General features: G+C 38.3%; 1 protein-coding gene across 25 annotated transcripts in view; it reads left to right on the forward strand.

Annotated features, from left to right (window-relative positions):
- Positions 1-17,312, forward strand: part of LPP (LIM domain containing preferred translocation partner in lipoma) — a 613,522-nt gene that overhangs the window by 577,890 nt on the left and 18,320 nt on the right. For all 25 annotated transcript variants that reach the window (XM_025042205.1, XM_025042204.1, XM_015599903.2 and 22 more), the window contains one exon: positions 14,405-14,583. In XM_025042205.1, coding sequence (XP_024897973.1) covers positions 14,405-14,583 — 179 coding nt within the window. The remainder of the gene's footprint in view (positions 1-14,404; positions 14,584-17,312) is intronic.

Here is a 17,312-nt window from a genome sequence, read left to right on the forward strand (position 1 = left end):
AAAAAAGAAAGAAAGAAAGAAAGAAAGAAAGAAAGAAAGAAAGAAAGAAAGAAAGAGAGAGAGAGAGAGAGAGAGGAGAGAGAGAGAGAGAGAAAGAAAGAAAAGAAAGAAAGAAAGAAAAGGAAAAAGATGTATAGGGGAGACAATCTGACCCCAAGATCAATAGTAATGTGTAGGACCACAGAAAAGTAAATGCACTCTTTGGCTGCACTCATAGAAAGAGGAGTGTGCATCACAGGGGAAGCATCAGTTCCTAAAATGATGAGTTCATTTCTGTGCCCCACACATTGAAGGAAACCTGGCAAACTAGAACTTTTTGCAGAGGAGAGTGATCGTGACGAAAATCGACAAAAATCATGTTCCATAAGATATTGTTGAAGGAAACCAGGTATTTATCCCAATAAAGAGGAGGCTGGGAGGGGAGGAGGATGTATTTTCACTACTCTTTAGGACTAGTACATAGAAAAGGCAACAGCTTTGTCCTTAGAGGGCAGAAGTGGGGTCAGTGAGATAAAAGGGATTTAAATCAAAATAATAAAGACTAATAATTAGACCTTCTAGTGGAATGCACATCTTCCAAGAGAGTCTGCTATGACTGGACATGATGCATGCAGTTTCAGGGGCAGCACAAGCACTGACTGATTGAGTGGGGATGTTATAGATGAAATTAATGGATCAAATTGACTGGGCCAGATGACCCCTAAGGTCATTCTCACTGATGTTACTCCGTGATTCTACGCAAAATTCTAGCTCCTTAATTTTTTCGACTGTGCAATAGATAAATTGTCTTTATTACTCGACGTCCCCACTAAAAGTATTTTCATATGCAGAGATGTTAAGAATGATACCGAATACTTCTGAAGAAAAGCAATTCTATACATATATTCCTATACAAATTTATTCTCATGCTATTACTGAGAATAAACAATAACTTATGGAATTTGAAAACCACATTGTCCACTGTGTAGAGGAAGATCTATTTTGCAATCATATGGTTTGGGCATTATTGTTGCATGAAATACCTTAACTAAATAAACCTAACAAGCTTCATGAAGTTAGAGTGCATTAATTTTATGCGGCTATGTCCAAAAGTTAATATTTATTCACTCAAGCATTTTTATTCAATGAACAATCCTTCCCATATTTCATTCACTCTCTTCTGTGCTGGAAAAAAAAAAATTAATTCCTTGTCATTGAAGATCTCATAATCAAATATGGAAGCTGTGCCTATGTTTTAATTACTATGACTACATAACTAACCACTCAAAAACTTAGTGGCTATTAAGAACAATCATCATTTATTAGCTCTGACAATTTGGTGGGTCAGGAATTTGATAGCATCTCAACTGAGTAATTCTGGCTTGGGGTCTCCCATGAGATTTCTGAGTTTGAAATCTCTCAAAGGCTTCTTCACCCACATGTCTGACACCTGGGCTAGGAATACTTGAACAGCTGTTTTGTAACAACTGGGCTTATTCGAGCATCTCCCTCTACCTGCATGTAATCTCTTTGCCATGGCAGCTTCAGATATCCCAACTTCCAACATGGCAACTCAGGACTTCAAAGTTATATGTCTCAAGAAAATCATATCACATTTCATGAGTAGCATTGGGAGTCATATAACATCACCTCTACTGCATTCCATTGGCCATGCAGTTACAGATGTCCTTCCAGGCCCTCACTTCTCCCTGGGGGACTGTCAGGATCACATTGGAAGAAGAGGATGTGGGATGGGGATATGTGTTGACATTGTCATCTTCAGAAGGTGTGCTTTGTCATAGCATTTTCCATAGCATCTAAACAGGTAACACTACACACAGAATGCCTGCTACAATGAAGGTGTGAACTGAGCTTTGAAAGAATAGAGAGTAGGGGAATGATTAATAGAGGAGGTAACATTCACATATCCTGGTCCTTGAAACTTGAGACATCTACCTTGTTTATAAAAATGTTCAAAGCAGAGGCAACAATGGAAGTAAAGGCCTGCAAGAACAAGCGCAGAGTGTTAAAATGTTTACATTGACAGGAATGAAGACTGTATTTGGAGAACGATAGGATAGGTACCTGGAAAAGGGAGGTAAGACAATATCCTGAAGAGCCTTGAGTGTCAAGTTAAAAAGTTTGGTATTGAGGAGTAGTCACTGGCTTTAGAGCACAAGCATATAAAATACTCCTTTTGAGTAATCTCTTCCATCGAAATTCTTTCCTGCCTTTGATAGTAAACACATCAATTCTGTGAAAGTTTGCTTCCTAGCTTAAACTGAACACAGACTCTAAACCATCAAGTCACTTTAAATTTTTCTTTTTATTCCACCACAAACAACGCTAAGATGGCATGCATTTGAACAAACCAAAAGTGATTTCGCTCTTCTAATTTTCAGAACTTTTGGCTAGATGCAGAGTGAGAAATTCATACCTTTTTCAAGTAGTGTGGGTTCTTTTTTCCCATTTTCTCTCATCCATCTGGTTCTCTGGAGGTCTTGGAATTCAGGAAAGTGTTAGTTCACTGTGTTGAAATCCAAAAAAGACTGCTAAACTGTGACAAAAAATTTGCATTCCAGAGACGCTGAAAGAGTTATCCAACCACCTTTTTGCAGCAGCAAAGAGAAAACATCTGGATTTTCTATCTCCTTTGTCTTTCAACAGTTACACGATGGAAACCCCCGTACTCGTCTGTGCCATTCCTATCTACTTAATGTAAACCACTTTTGGTGTGGGGGGGTGGTGAGAGGAACCAAAATATGGAATTATTTTATTTCTAGGGTCAGAAAATATTACAGCCAAGATACAGTGTAAAGGAAGCAAATCACTTCTCCGACTTCCTTTGTACTCTTCAAAAGGTTACATTCGCGTGGATGGGTTCCAGAGCTGGGTGCTTGACGTACACATCAGCAGTGCTGTGTTCGGAAGGGAACTACACAATTGCAGTCCTCATGCTGGCATGTCTTAATGGCCTTTCTAAGCTTTGGTGCTGTCTTTTTTCTTCCACTGGCAGAAGTATAATTAGAAGGGCTTGTTTTCAACAGAAGCCAAATCTGTTCAACCGATCTCTGGAGAATCGAAGTTAGCTCATGGCCCTCTGGCTGTTCTCTTTGCCACTCCCAGGAGTTAGAGGCTTAAAGTTTTCCCTTTCTTTTGAAAGAGGATCAAGATTGGTTCAAACAAGCTTTTCTGTCATCCCCAGGACTACAAGGAGAGACCTTCCGTGACCCTAGTTGTTTGGCTCAGATCACTTGTGGCTTGCTATAATTTAGGAAGTAATTGCAATTCATAAAGCCGGGTAGAAATAAACATCTTAGCAGAGCTGAGTTCAGGCAACTCAGAAGGAAACCAACATGTGAGCCGAATGATATTGGGAACATTTCTAGTCTCTGCTTGCAGATCTTGATTCTAATGGATGATTCACAATGGATTTAATTGTGATCTGCAATGTGCAGGCAGGCAGGCAAGCTATGTATACACATAGCTGAAAACATCATTACTTAAACCCTGGTTTTAGATTTTACCCCCAGATGGGTCAGTTACCCATAGTTAACAAATACACTAAAAAAAAAAAAAAAAAAAAGGCATTGGCCCACCTACTATGTTGTGTGATTAACTTCTGATCATTTACATCCTCAGCAAAATTTGCAGCACAAATTTTTTTTTAAAACAAATATACTCTTGCTGAGATAAAATGAAAGAACCCAAGAGTTAGAGAGAACTTAGATGTTAGGTAGTTCTGTGTCATTTACATTTTTCATTCAACAAATACTTATTAAGTGCCAGTTATGTGTTAAGCACTGCTCCAGAAGCTGTGAATGCAGTAGTGTCTCAAACAGACTGGTAGGGAGATAAGCAATAAGCCTGTCAGCAACTGAATGCATGAGGCACTATCAAATAGCAATAAGCACTATGAAGAGAATAACAGGGTAATGAGACAGAGTCTGGCTTAGGAGAGAGGACTGCTTAAATAGGATGGTGACAGAAGGCCTTCTGAGGATGTTGATGAAATACAGGGTATATGTATGGGAGTAGGTATTGGGCCACACATTCCCAGTTATTCATTCACTTAATAAAATATTTACTGAGCTCCTTCTATGTGCTAGACATTGTTGAGTGAACTGGAGGTGAAACAGTGAAGTATACAAAGAGCTCTGCCCTAATGAAACTTATGTTCGCTCCTCAAATCGATCACAGAGCTTCAAGGGACCAAGAGGTCTATTAACTTAAGTAAGTGTCTTACTGTATAGGCAAAAAAAGAATTAGGCCCATATAAAGAAAAGCTTTGCACAGGTATCACTGCCAGTGGGTTGTCTTCACAAGATGAGAGCATAGTTCTTAGCTTAAGGTTGTGTCTCCTTATCACTGTGCCATGCAGGGTCTCCATAAATATCTGTTTCAACGATTCTTGTTTCAACAACTCCAGTTAGTGCTAGAGTTAGCATTGTGACCCAAAGGTAAGCCGTTTTTCCCACTGGAGCCTCCTGTTCACTCTAAATTGGAGATGACATGATTGAACATTGTCAAGATGGTGTCTCATAAGCACCAGCACCAGGGGTTTAGTTGGGCCTTGATTATAGTTAAGTCAAGAAAATGGACCCTGCCAAGAATTATCTGCAACAAACTGTATGTTCCATGAGATTTCTCTGTATACAGATTTCTCTGTTCTGTAACTTATAAGGTGTTCCAGGTATGTACACTAAAGAAAAATATAAGAAGAAAAAATGTCTGTTGAAAACAAAACAACAAAAATGAAGGAAAAAAACATTATATTTTCCTCAACTTAATACGCATAGTTTTGTGGAGGTCTATGTGGACATCTCATATTGTCTGCTTCTCTCTAATAATGAGAGTAATGGAAAGTATGCTTAGCTGATTGGCCAGAGACTCAAGAACCAAAAATTAGGGTCAGTCCTCACGTGGAACAGTAATTTTGCTCAGAGGGAAGGACTTTGTAACAGTATCTTTAATCTCTTTACATTCTTAAAGAAGTGTATTTTACATTTATCTCATTTAACTTGCACAGTTCTGGGAGGTAGACAGAGCAGAATAATTAGTATTGCATTCTATAGATGACAAAATTCTCACTCAGATTATGGAATTTTGTTCAAGATGCTGTGAAATTCCACCCATTCTGGAAAGTGACTGCCTCAGTGCACAGGTTTATTAATTAACCACTGTTTACAAATTGCTGGTAACAGGAATTATGACCTAAGACATCATGCCATGAGGTCGAGAATAGGATATCTCCTCTTAGTTATTGGCTAGAGGGCCTCCATATTTATCCATGTGACAGTGGCAAAAACCCAAGTAATGTAGCTTACTCAGACCAATGATTTTTCGTTGGTGATGTAAATAATTATATCAATAACTAATCAACATTAGTTGTCATATTCTTATTCTTAACAACGGCCAGAATACCAAGGAGAAGTTTCGGTATTCTAAAAAAGATCTAGTGTGGGGTTTGGAAAAGAGTACTGTGTAGAAACCAGAGCATCTGAGTCCTGAACTCAGCCCTTAGTCTACTTTTTACGACATCAGGCAATCAAATTCCCTGAATGCAGTGTCCCAGTATATAAAGTGAGAGAGTTGGACAAGATGATTTTAACCATTTTTTCAAGCCCAAGCAGACCATGCTTTTGTGAAAGGTTATGGCACAGCAGTTTACTGAAGACCAATAACTACATTCAATGTAATTATCACCATACGGAAGGAGATCGAAAGATGTAGGAGAAACCTGTTAATTGGAGGACAGAGTGAAGTAAAAGAATGAATCTCTGTCTTCTATGTCTAAAGTCATCTTTGTCTTTGGTCTTAGAAGACATAGGTTTAATCTTGACCATGTTTATAGTCATGTGGCATGTCGTGGGGAGAGGATTTCTACTACTCTACCTACTACAACATTGTTGTGGAGATTAAATGAAGTCTTGCTTCTGCATACGTAGTCAACTCTAAAGATTCTACCAGAAAAAGCGGTAGGTTTTTTGTTAGGAGAATATTAAATAATGTAAATTACTTTTATGAAAAATTAAGAAATATATGGGTTTGGGGTATAATAATGTTTACATAGAAGTCAAAACAACTTTTCCACAAAATTCTCAGGGAAGCAGGAGAAAAATCTCTTAGGAATTCATTAACCCATTTTATGTTATGACATTATCCAGTTGTCCCAGAGTATTATAACAAGATTTCTTAAATAATCTATTTTTTAAAAAGTAAAGTTGTAAAATATAGAATAGAATGGTGAATGAAAAAAACAGGAAAAAAAATAGAACCGTAGTGCTTAAAATAGTAATTCAATTAAATGATCAAAGAATGAAAAGTTAATTAAATATATGTTCTAGCCCTCTTAGAATTTGTAAGAAGAATTAGCCGAAACTAAAAATTATTATATAGCCAGATACCGGTTGTTTGTTTTCATGCATTTAGTCCTCACAACACTACATTGTAGACATTTGCAATCTTGGTTAGTAGGTGAGGAATCAAAAGGCCAGAGAAGTCAAGAAAATTGTCTAGACTTTCAAACCCAGGTCTCTTGAATCTATTATTAATTCTCTTTCCATGTGATAGACTCTGCTCTGGTTCCTGACTTAACAAGTCTCAACAGACTGTGCCTTGAAGATGTTGTAAAGGCAAGTCTATGATCTGATTTGGCTTAAAAGGAAAGGAATTTTATTCTTTTTCTTTTTCCTCTTTCACAATAGTCTCAGTGGAGTGCTGTGATCTTGTAATTTGGTTCCTGGCATGAAATTTTGACATACTTATCAATTCCCAGCCTCCTATCTCCATTATATTTCTCAGGGGTTAGGAGACATTCAAGAGAAGTGTTTTGGAAGAATTAGCATATCACAAGGGCTACACGTTTTAAGGTAAAATAGCATCCCTGGGCCTCAAGGTGTAAACAAACTAAATGTCCTTCAATGGTTTGTTTGTTTGTTTAATTTACTAAAGCTCAGGTCATAATCCCAACTCAAATACTTCAAAGTAAACCATAGGGAATTATTTACTTTGTGAAGAATGTGATTGTGACTCTTGGAAAAATTAAATAAAATGACCTAATTGTCCTGATATTTTTGTCCTTTTTGTTGGCTTTTTTCCTCATGGTTTTAGGACATATTTCTCAATTTTAGTTTTAGTTTATTTAGTCCAAATATAAACAGAAAATCTTGTCAGATTTTTTTTATAAATTCTATGTTAATAGTCATACAAAATAGTGTTTTTGTTTGTGTTAGTTTGACATATAGCTGTTTATCTCTGGAAACTGAGTTCCCCTTCACCAGTGCTGCCCAATACACTGATTTTGTTTCTATATTTTTCCTCTTAAATGAATTTTATTTCAATGTAGGCATTTCTGGGACTTAGGTAATGAAGACTCTTGTTATAACACAACATGAATTCCAAAGAGTGTTATAATGGATTTTTTTCAAGAGCTAATTCAAATCCCACCTGGAATAGGTTCCCAGAATCATATGCCACCAGAACATTACCTGTTCCTCACCATTCATAAGTAATTATTCTCTTCTCTGTGTTCCCATCACACATTACTCATGCCTCTACAATAGTAATTTATTGTGCCCTTTGCCTCTAATCAGCTATTTATAGAAGTGTCTGCTTCTCCCACTACACTGAGAACCTCTGAGAGCATGGCTGGTGTCTGTCTTTTCTTTCTTTCCTTGTACCTGCCAGGATGTTGAACACTTTGTTCCACTTTTTAGGCTATCTGCAATGCTAAATTAAGAGGAGAGCCGGTTCTGCTCATCAGAGAAGCATGTGAAAAGTTTCTTTAAAGGGGATTTATAAGAAAGCTGAGGCAATATAGGCACCGGATGCCAAGAGTTGGGCTCAAAACATTAGTGGAAATGAACAAAAAATAAAAAAAAGTTGAAGTTCTTTTACATACTTCTCAGTTACTTCGTAGCTATCATTTTTTTTGTGTGAGTCATGACATCAAAAGAAAACACATTTTAAGAGTTTGATGCCATCTAACAAACTGACTCAAAAATTTTCCTATCTTGAAAAATTAGAATTCTCATCTATGGAGTAGGAATTTTGTCTGGTTAGAAAATGGCAGTCATAGAGATGGGATGATGCTAGGATTATTATTATTATTTTTAGTCTGTTTTGAAACACATGCTAGAGATAGATACAGATATAGATTAAGATTAAGACATAGATATAGGTGAAAGACACTTGAAAAGTGCAGAAAACTTTTTATAAAGAATGCATGCCTCACTGAGAAGCAGAGCTGGTGGGTGGGAGGTTTTGTACTATAGCTCATTGGGAGAACTATCAAGGTAAAACATCTTTATCTGCAAAAAAATCCCAAAAGTTCTACCAGCATTTGCGAAACCTCCTTGATTACCAGAATCAAGAAAAAGTTTATATTCCAAAATAAAGTTAGGTGATATAATCGTTTGAGTTTAAATAATGGTACTGGCATTTCAGTGGAGGTTTGCTGAGTCATAGCCTTGTTCTCTTTTTACTGTACCGCGCTGCTATCCTGTTGGGAACACCTACACTTGAGCTGTTCTTCTCAACCCTTTTTACATCATGATTCATGTGGAAAATGATGGCATTCATTCAGCACACTGGAGTAAATGAAGAGGCTTCTCCTGGCACAAGGTGACCATCCAGGGGCTATGGAAACATTTGGCCCCTTTGACACTCCTAAATGTGGCACACCTGGAACCTGCTTGAGGCATACTTTGTCTTAGCCTGTCAGTTGAGCGGCTCTGGATTATAGAAATGTTTTACATGGTTAAATAAATTAATTTTACTTTATAGAAAGTGTTTATCAGCATTTATTAATTCTTCATCTAATCTATATTTGTAGAGCATCAATTTTATGCAAGGATACTGTTGAGATGTTAGAGATCCAACAATGAGTTTTCTATCTTATCCTGTGAGAACCAATGTAATTGACAGTAAAAAGACTGTCTTAAAATCTCAACATGTTTTCTTCATTTATTTATATGCACATAACTTGCAGGTAATCAGTCCCGATGCCTTATATTTGCAATACAGAGTGTGTCTGCTGAAATATGAAGTAGGTATAGTGTGATATAGGAGAGGGATTTTTCACTGGATGGAGAATTAGGAGACCTATATTCAAACTTCATATCTTCCAGTAGCTCTATTCTCTTTGTGTGTCTTTATTTCTTAAATGTGATGGTTGGACTAGAATCATGGTTTATAAACTATACAACATGGATTCCCCACAAGCTCCATCCTTTTACACTATTTATCCAGAAGTGATTTTTGGCTTTCGTAGAGGTGTTTCCTTAATAATTTTTTTTTCCCTGAACAAAGGGATATAGGAAAGGGAGGCAAGTGAGGGAAGTTGAAAATTCCTGGACTAGAGTAATAGCTAAAGACTTTTAAAGGTTTAATATTTTATAACTCTCCTTTCTGTTCTTTTTTATTCTCATCATAACAAAACCAAAACCATATCTAGAACATGAGATGTCACCCTTATCTTTCCAAGAGTCTCTTCTGTTTCAGTATTGCTTTTGTACTTAAAAAAAAAGAAAAAAAGAAAAAGACTGAATATAAAATTACATTTTAATTTTATGAAATGAAAATTTTAACATTTCTAAATGGCAACACTTTGCAGTCTTCTGAATCTTCAAATACTTACGTCTCTTGATATAAAATACTCATCATTGAACATATATATACCTATACAATAAATTATAGAAATGTTATTTATAATCTATAACTAGTAGTTAATGTTTATGCTACCTATATGCTACCTTCATTTATATTCAGATGATTCTTCCAGCTTTTCTGCCTGTGAATTAGAGAAGTTATTTATGCAATATCCAAGGATAGAAAAGATACAACCAGATTGTATCTCTAAAAACAGTTGCTTTGAGGAGTTTTGTGTACAAGATTTGTTTGTGATTTTATTTTTATTTTCACTATACTTTTTTGGTTTTTATTATAATTGTATTGCCATCATTTCAGAAAAGTTTATAAGCTGTGCCTTTTAACAGCTAATTTCTATTTTTTTTCTGCTACTCTAACATATTCTCCCTTTAACTATACTTTCATTGGTGTAGCCGCTCAAAAGATTTTCTAAAATTTCTAAAAAATCTTCAAATAAAGCTTAGAATTTTTTTTAAGAGAATAAAATTTAGACCCTTCATTCAGTGTAAACTATAAGGTATTTCATAGCTGGTTCCAGTTTGTCTGCTGTGTGCCATGGACTATGCAGTTCCTGGGCAAGGATGGGTATTGTTGAGGATGCTGTAGTGCGCTGCCCAGATCCCCCTGCAGGACTGAGCTTCTCATTCCCCCAGCTGCTGGGATCATTGGCAGCTGATGGTTCATAGCCACGTCCCTCTCTGGTAATTACCCTCAACTGAAGGGAATCTCTTCACCCAAGAGCACTCCTCTTTCTCGTGAGCAACCTGAACTCATTGACAGGTAGATACAGGGATGTAAAGCCCCTACCCCCTAGTTTCAAGGAAAAACAACTCTGCAGGGCCATTTCCAGCTCCAGATGAATCCATATGGAACCATCAGAAGCCTTTGTTGTAAATGCATTGTAGTGCATCTCCTCCCTCAACCCAGGAACTTTCTGCACTCTACCACCAGTGTTGATCTCAAAGACACTCTTCAATAACTTCCCATGTGCAAATCTCTGTTTGAGAATCTGTTTCTTAGGAAACTCAACCTATGACTGCGACTCCACTAGAGTGAGTGGTGGAGTGGGGAAAGGCAGAGAGGCCTGGGCACAATTTGATCATGGAGGTTGACATTATATTCACTATTGTAGGAGAAGCATCATACAATTTATGGGAGTGAAAGAAGTGACTTATTTTGCTTGGAGTATAGCAGAGGGAGAATTAGGAAAGGTTTTGCAGAAGAGGTAACTTTGAAGCTTAACTTTGAAGAATGAGTATGTATTCTCTAGGCAAAAAAAAAAGGATGCGGGGTAGTAGAAGAATGCAGCTTATTGAAGATGTGGCAGAAAGCTCGGTGACAGCTGGAAGATGGGGTCCATGGGAAAAGCAGTAGTGATGGTTGCAGAGCCAGCTCAGGAAGCACTGTACTGATTTTGAAGGTTCTTATGCTAGAGTGTGCTCTTCCCTCCTACTTCCCCATGTATCAAACATAGCACCCCTACTCCACTTACAAGATATGATTTGCATAGATAGATGTACTTATAGATGTCCTTCTTCCACATTTTTGCTGGAGACTTCTAATTTCTTTTTTTATTTCCTTGAAAAATATTGATTAATTCTTTCATTTTAACATACATTAGAAAAGCCTCATGTTTATGTGAAAACTGCATCTTTTCATCTGACTTTAAAATAACCTTCTATAAGTAGGCACAAAGATAATTTATGGTGCTTGAAATTCTCCCATTAGCAATTTATGGAATTCCAAGTGAGGAGACATAGCAAAGGTTATATAGTCCAGGTTTCCAACACATGAACCCTTCTTGCCAATCTCAGATGAGTGCTTACCCAGTAGTTTCTAGTATAAATCTAGTAATGGAAACATTGGCCTTTTCCTATTGTGATTAACACTGATATGTCACAGAGTAAAATTGTAGAATTGGAGTTTTTGTTTTACAGACAAGAAAACTGAGGTCTAGAAAGAAGAAATTATTTACCCAAGGTCACACACAGTGGATGTTGACAAAACCAGAAGGAGAATTTATGTTCTTTATCTAGCAACTTTTCCTCTCTGTGGCTACATAATGAATTGGTCGGATACTTCTCTGAATTATTAGGAGTCAGGAAACTGTGATACCAGTCCTTTCTCTGCCCTTAATGTACTCCCAAGTTCAACTGTGTCAGTGTTCCAGGTCTGTTTTCTCACCTGTGAAATCAGAGGCCTGAACTAGAGGAACTTACAGCTCCGTCCTTGACTCCTTGACTTTGTAAGAGTCTTTATCTTTTCTCGAAAAGATATGTATAAGGGTCCCAGTACACCAGCTGGAGACTAGAAAAAGAGTACAGTAAAGAGAGCTGGCTAGTCTGCTTTGTTTTCTGATTTAAGGGCATTTTATAATAGTCTCTCTTTACGTATATTTTAGTTTTTCCTTTATAACAGAAATGTTCTGATTACCTGCCCTTTAAACAGTGCTTCCATAGACCATCAAAAATTTCCTTAAAGACCAACTCAACCTTATATGTTGCTGATGGTTTTAAGCAAATGGGCTGAATCTTGCAGCCAAGCCTCAATGCAAACAAAAACATTTTTTGGTCAAGCATTTTCTGGTTTGTTCAACTCCATTACAGGGCTGCCTTTAAAAAAGAAAAAAAAAAAAATAGTAAAACCCACAGAGGAACAAAGCACAAGTCCTGGGAAGACAGTTTCCAGCCACATTAGCTCAGATCACCAGGGTAGAAAGCATCAGGGCCCTCATTGTCCAGACCATCATCATCTTCAGACTCTCTTCTTATGTTTTTTCTGCTATTTTAATCCCACCACTTCAAAATAGGGGGTGGAGGAATGGAAATAGGTTAATAGTTTCCATGAGTTTAGACTGTGACCAGAGGCATACTAAGCAATTTTGGAACTTTCGGCAACCGCAGCTTTGAGAGAATGGTGATGGATTTACCAATTCATCTTGGGATGGATTCCAGAGCCAGAGGAGTCAGGCCAGCAGTGTGCTGCCAGGGTGGGATGTACATAATATGCCTTTATTCATTCCTTTTGACACATACATCCTGGGCCTATTTTTATTCCAAGTGCTATACTGGGTGTTGTATGGGAGAGAGAAATACATTCTTAAGACATAGTCCTGGTCCTTAAGGAAATTATGGTCTAGTAGAGGAAAAAGACATACATGCAAATAATGTTAATACAGAGAATACCGTGAGTGCTGCAAGCAATGTAAATAATGTGCTCGGGAAGGGGAGAAAAGGAAGCAGTTTATTTCAAATGAGGACATCGAGGAAGGCTTCATGGCGGAGTTGCCTTCTGATCCATAACTTGAACAGTCAGAATGGGAAATTGTGATTCATTTCAGGCATTAGCCAATGCACAGGAGTATGGAAATTTCTTATAGGTTTGAAAAAGTGTGAGCAGTCTGAGACATGAGGGGAATCAGCCTAGAAAGAGAAGTGAAATATCAGGTATGGAACTAGATCTTTTTATATTGTGGAGCCATATAAGTTTTGCTAACAAGACAATTGGTCACATCTGTGGTTTGGAAAGGAAACTGGAAGTCACTTTGGGGATATGGAAGTATTACAGAAGAGAGAAGCAAATAAGGAAGCCCATCAGAGACCATTGCTGTAGCTGAGACATCAGCACGCTAGATATCTACCCACAGGCATTCTTGCCTAATGGCTATTTAAAGGTTCTCATGATAAGAGAGCAATTACTCCTTAATTTCCACATCCCTCTCAGTTCTACACCTTTCTAATCAGATCTCCATCCCAGGTTTAGTTTAGATTGCAAACTCAGTGAGTCAGTCCAGACATCTCAGTTGGAATATAGCATATTACATGTGAAACATGGTTATTTGGTAAGGCACCATGGGATTCTGGGGAAGAATGGAATGTTAACAGCTAATTTTATCAGTCTTTCTAAGTCCTGACTCCATAAATGGTATACCCTTTAAGGAGGGTATATATTTTTTAAAGCTCAGTATATTTTTAAAGGCAGATAAATTAACTTTCTTAATTCATTTCTCAAAACTGGAACCCCTTTAGGTTCAACATGTCCATTAAGAATTCACAACACTAAACTTGGAGATGGTGTTTGAATCAAGGCTTTCAATGATCAAAAGCCTCATTGGTTGTGCTGCATTCTGATTGGAATCTGCAGCGAGCATGCTCTGCAAGTCTCAGTCATCAACGGAACACTCTCTAAAATGTTAGGGGGCCTCGGTGACCCCACTAGGTCTTTAATGATGAAGCAAGTTTGAGAAATAGTATAGCATTCTTCCCATGGAGAACCAGGGTTGTATAGTTCAGGGGTCAAAAAATTACAGCCATGGGCCAAATCCAGCCCACCACCTGCTTTTCAAATAAAGTTTTACTAAAGCACAACCATGTCTATTTGGTTACATACTGTCTATGGCTGCATCTTACTACAAAGGCAAATTTGAGCTGTTACAAGAAAGCCAGAAATGTATACGCTGTGGGCCTTTACAGAAACGTTTGCCGTCACCCCTGCTGTAGTGGAAAGAAACAAGGACAGGAATAAGAAGGCGTGTTTTAAATCCTACATTTGCTACCTATTACCTGGGTGACCTTAGAAAAACCACTTGATCCATCCGATTGTGTTTTCTTTTCTCTATGATAAAGATGTACACTCCAACTTCCTCTGAGTACCGACTGTGAAAATCATATGAGCCAATGTGTTCTACAACATTGCTTGTCATGCTATAAGTTACTGCATAAATGGAGTGCCGCAGGCCCTGGCCTATCATTGTCATTTTTCTTTTCCTCTCCAGAATACCCTGGAGCAGTGCAGCGTTTGCTCTAAACCTATCATGGAGAGGATTCTCCGAGCCACCGGGAAGGCCTATCATCCTCACTGCTTTACCTGTGTGATGTGCCACCGCAGCCTGGATGGGATCCCTTTCACTGTGGATGCTGGCGGCCTCATCCACTGCATCGAGGACTTCCACAAGTAGGCAATCTACTCTTCCTCTTCCAGCCTTCCAGTCTCTTGAGTCTGTTCCCACTGCCTGGCATATGAGCAACATATTCTTCTCTCTCAGAGCTATAGAATCTCAGGATTGGGTGGAACTTTAAAAAGAGTTTATTTATTTCCTCATCTAATGCAGGAATTGGTATCAGGCAGTCCACATGGTCTTTCCATCCTGGCCTCCGCTCCGAAGCTTCCCTGGGGCTTGTTCATGGCATCTTTGTGTTTCTCTAATTGTGAGAAAGTTCACTCAGAAACAGAGTATGTGTATTGGAAAGAGGCAGGATCCTGGGCTAACCCTCCTTGGACTAAACATGAACAAGATGTGTGACATTGAACAAATTTCTCAATTCTCTGGGCTCTTCCTTTTGTAACAGCCCTGGGTTCTCTCTACACTCTGCCTGCCATTTACAGATAGGAGTTTATGAGATGGACACAGAAAACAATTCAGTCTTTACTAAGGCAAGCCTCTCACATACTCAGAGGCAGTTTAATGTCATTGTCAATATGTTCATACCCTCCTCTCACCTCTTCCCCATCCAAGACTTCTCTCCATCAGGATATTTTCTAATGAAATATGAATGAAGAATTGTGCAATCTTTTGAGGAGGATTAGAAGGTAGAGCCCCAAGGTCAAGACCGCTTACTCGTGGGCCTGGAAAAATATGTCCCCACTTCCCTAATTCTCACATTTGTAGGTCGCTCTTTCTTCTCTTACAGTTGGGGTTTTCGTGAAAATTGTATGGTTTCGCATTTTGCTTATTTTTATTCGGCCAGTTTGTTAGTTGGTTAATTGGTTGGTAACATTTGTTACATATTTTTAGGAACTGTATAAAAGCTGTAGATGTGATTTGTAGACACAGAGGCTTTCTAGTCCATATTTGCTAGGCAGTGGCTTTCCAAACAGTCTGAGGCTCTCAAAGAGATGAAGCTTCAATGGCTCACCAGTTTGGGTAACTGTTCTAGGGCTTCCAGATGTGCAGTCTTGTGGGTTAATTTTCATCGCTCTGTTGATTGTCAACAACCAGGAGGTACTTGCCACAAGCAGTTTGGGGACCTGAGACGCATAGTATAAAAATGAATTTCCTGACCACTTTCTGCGTAGCAAAGAAAGTGAAAATCTCACCAAAAGGCGTGAGGCTGGATGAATTTTTAAAAATCCAGAGGCGGAAATTCTCCACCTGAATTAGACAAAGAATGCTCACTTTGAAAGGGCAGTCACAGCATAAATTGTACTTCACATTATTGATATTTTTAGCTTGTAATTACACATGAAAAAAGAAAACCTGCATCTATTTAAGGGAAGTGAAAAGATACCATTGGGGAGTGTGTTTCTGTCACTGTTTCTTTCCTTTCTCAGACTTACCCTAATCCAAGAAGGAGTGATAGATATAATCAGAGCACACATGTTTTTGTTGCTGGAAAAAACTGGTATATTGTATCTTCAATTAAAACAGGAAATCAATTCTAACAAATATAAGTTTATATATATGCCATTTATCTTTCATTTCTAGGAGTGGGGAGCATTAGAGACTTGTGACTACTGACATAAGTATGTGGGTCAGAACGCTCCAGGAAAGCAGACTTGAGCAACTAAAAAGGAAAATAAGCTCAAGCCCCCACTTCTCCCCCGCACCACCACTGATTCAGTGGCATGGTAAACCACAAATAATTTTTTTCATGTTGTCTGCATGATTAACAAGTATTTAGGGAGTGAAGCTTTTTTATATTTTCTCCATTTTCCAAAGGAAAATATAAGAAAATTGTATAGAACTCTGTTTCTGAGCCTTGAATATACTAGAACACAAAGCAGCTAAAAGTCCAACCCAGGGCAGGCATTGCAAGGCTAAGGAGAAGGGTAGATAGGAGAATATAGCCTCCTTCTGCAGACAGTTTTTTGGGAGCTTTTTTCTTGGTTATTCTGAATAGGTCTCCCTTTGTGAGCTTTTAGGAAATCTATTTTAATTCAATTCAACCCCATCTACAAAGAGCCTTCTGTGTGCCCATTACCATGCTAAGTGCTAAAGGAGAGAGATACAAGAGAAATTGCACAGGCAGAAATTGTACAGATACACAGAGAGAAACTATTGTCAACCAGGAGTTTATCGGAAGGAGCGGACAGTAAGTGCAGAATATGGGTGGTATCAGGCAGGAAGGTCTCAATGCAATGAGATAGGCACAGGCAAAGGCTTGAGCCAGTCGGAAGAGATTACTTGGCCCTGGGCTCTGAGCAGGTTCCTGGAAGCAGAATTTCAAGAGTTTTCATTTTATATGAGAAACAAGGAGATTCCTGGCAGAAGGAACAACTCGGCAATAAACAAGAGCACGGAGCTAGGAAAGGCTTCTCTACATTCAAGGAACATTTGCTTGGCTGTAACTAGAGCAGCCTGGGAGTGGAAGTTACTGTGAGATACAGGAGGCCCATGAGAAGGGATTTATCTCGCCTGCCTACAATCCTGTCTTTTAAACCGGTGCTTCTCAAACTTTAATGTGCTTACAAGTCACTTGGGGATCTTGTTAAACTGCGGATTCTAATTGAGTAGATCTGGGGTGGGCCCTAACATTCATGCCCAGATGGTTTTGGATTGCACTCTGAGTAACAAGCTTCTGAAATACTATTTTTGAGGCCTCGTTAATAGGCCATCCACTACATAACCACCTTCAGTCAATGCTGGCTCAAGTCCTCCAGACTATTAGGTGGGAACTCTTTCC

Source organism: Pteropus alecto, unplaced genomic scaffold, assembly GCF_000325575.1.
Source record: "Pteropus alecto unplaced genomic scaffold, ASM32557v1 scaffold88, whole genome shotgun sequence".
NCBI classification, from domain to species: domain Eukaryota; kingdom Metazoa; phylum Chordata; class Mammalia; order Chiroptera; family Pteropodidae; genus Pteropus; species Pteropus alecto.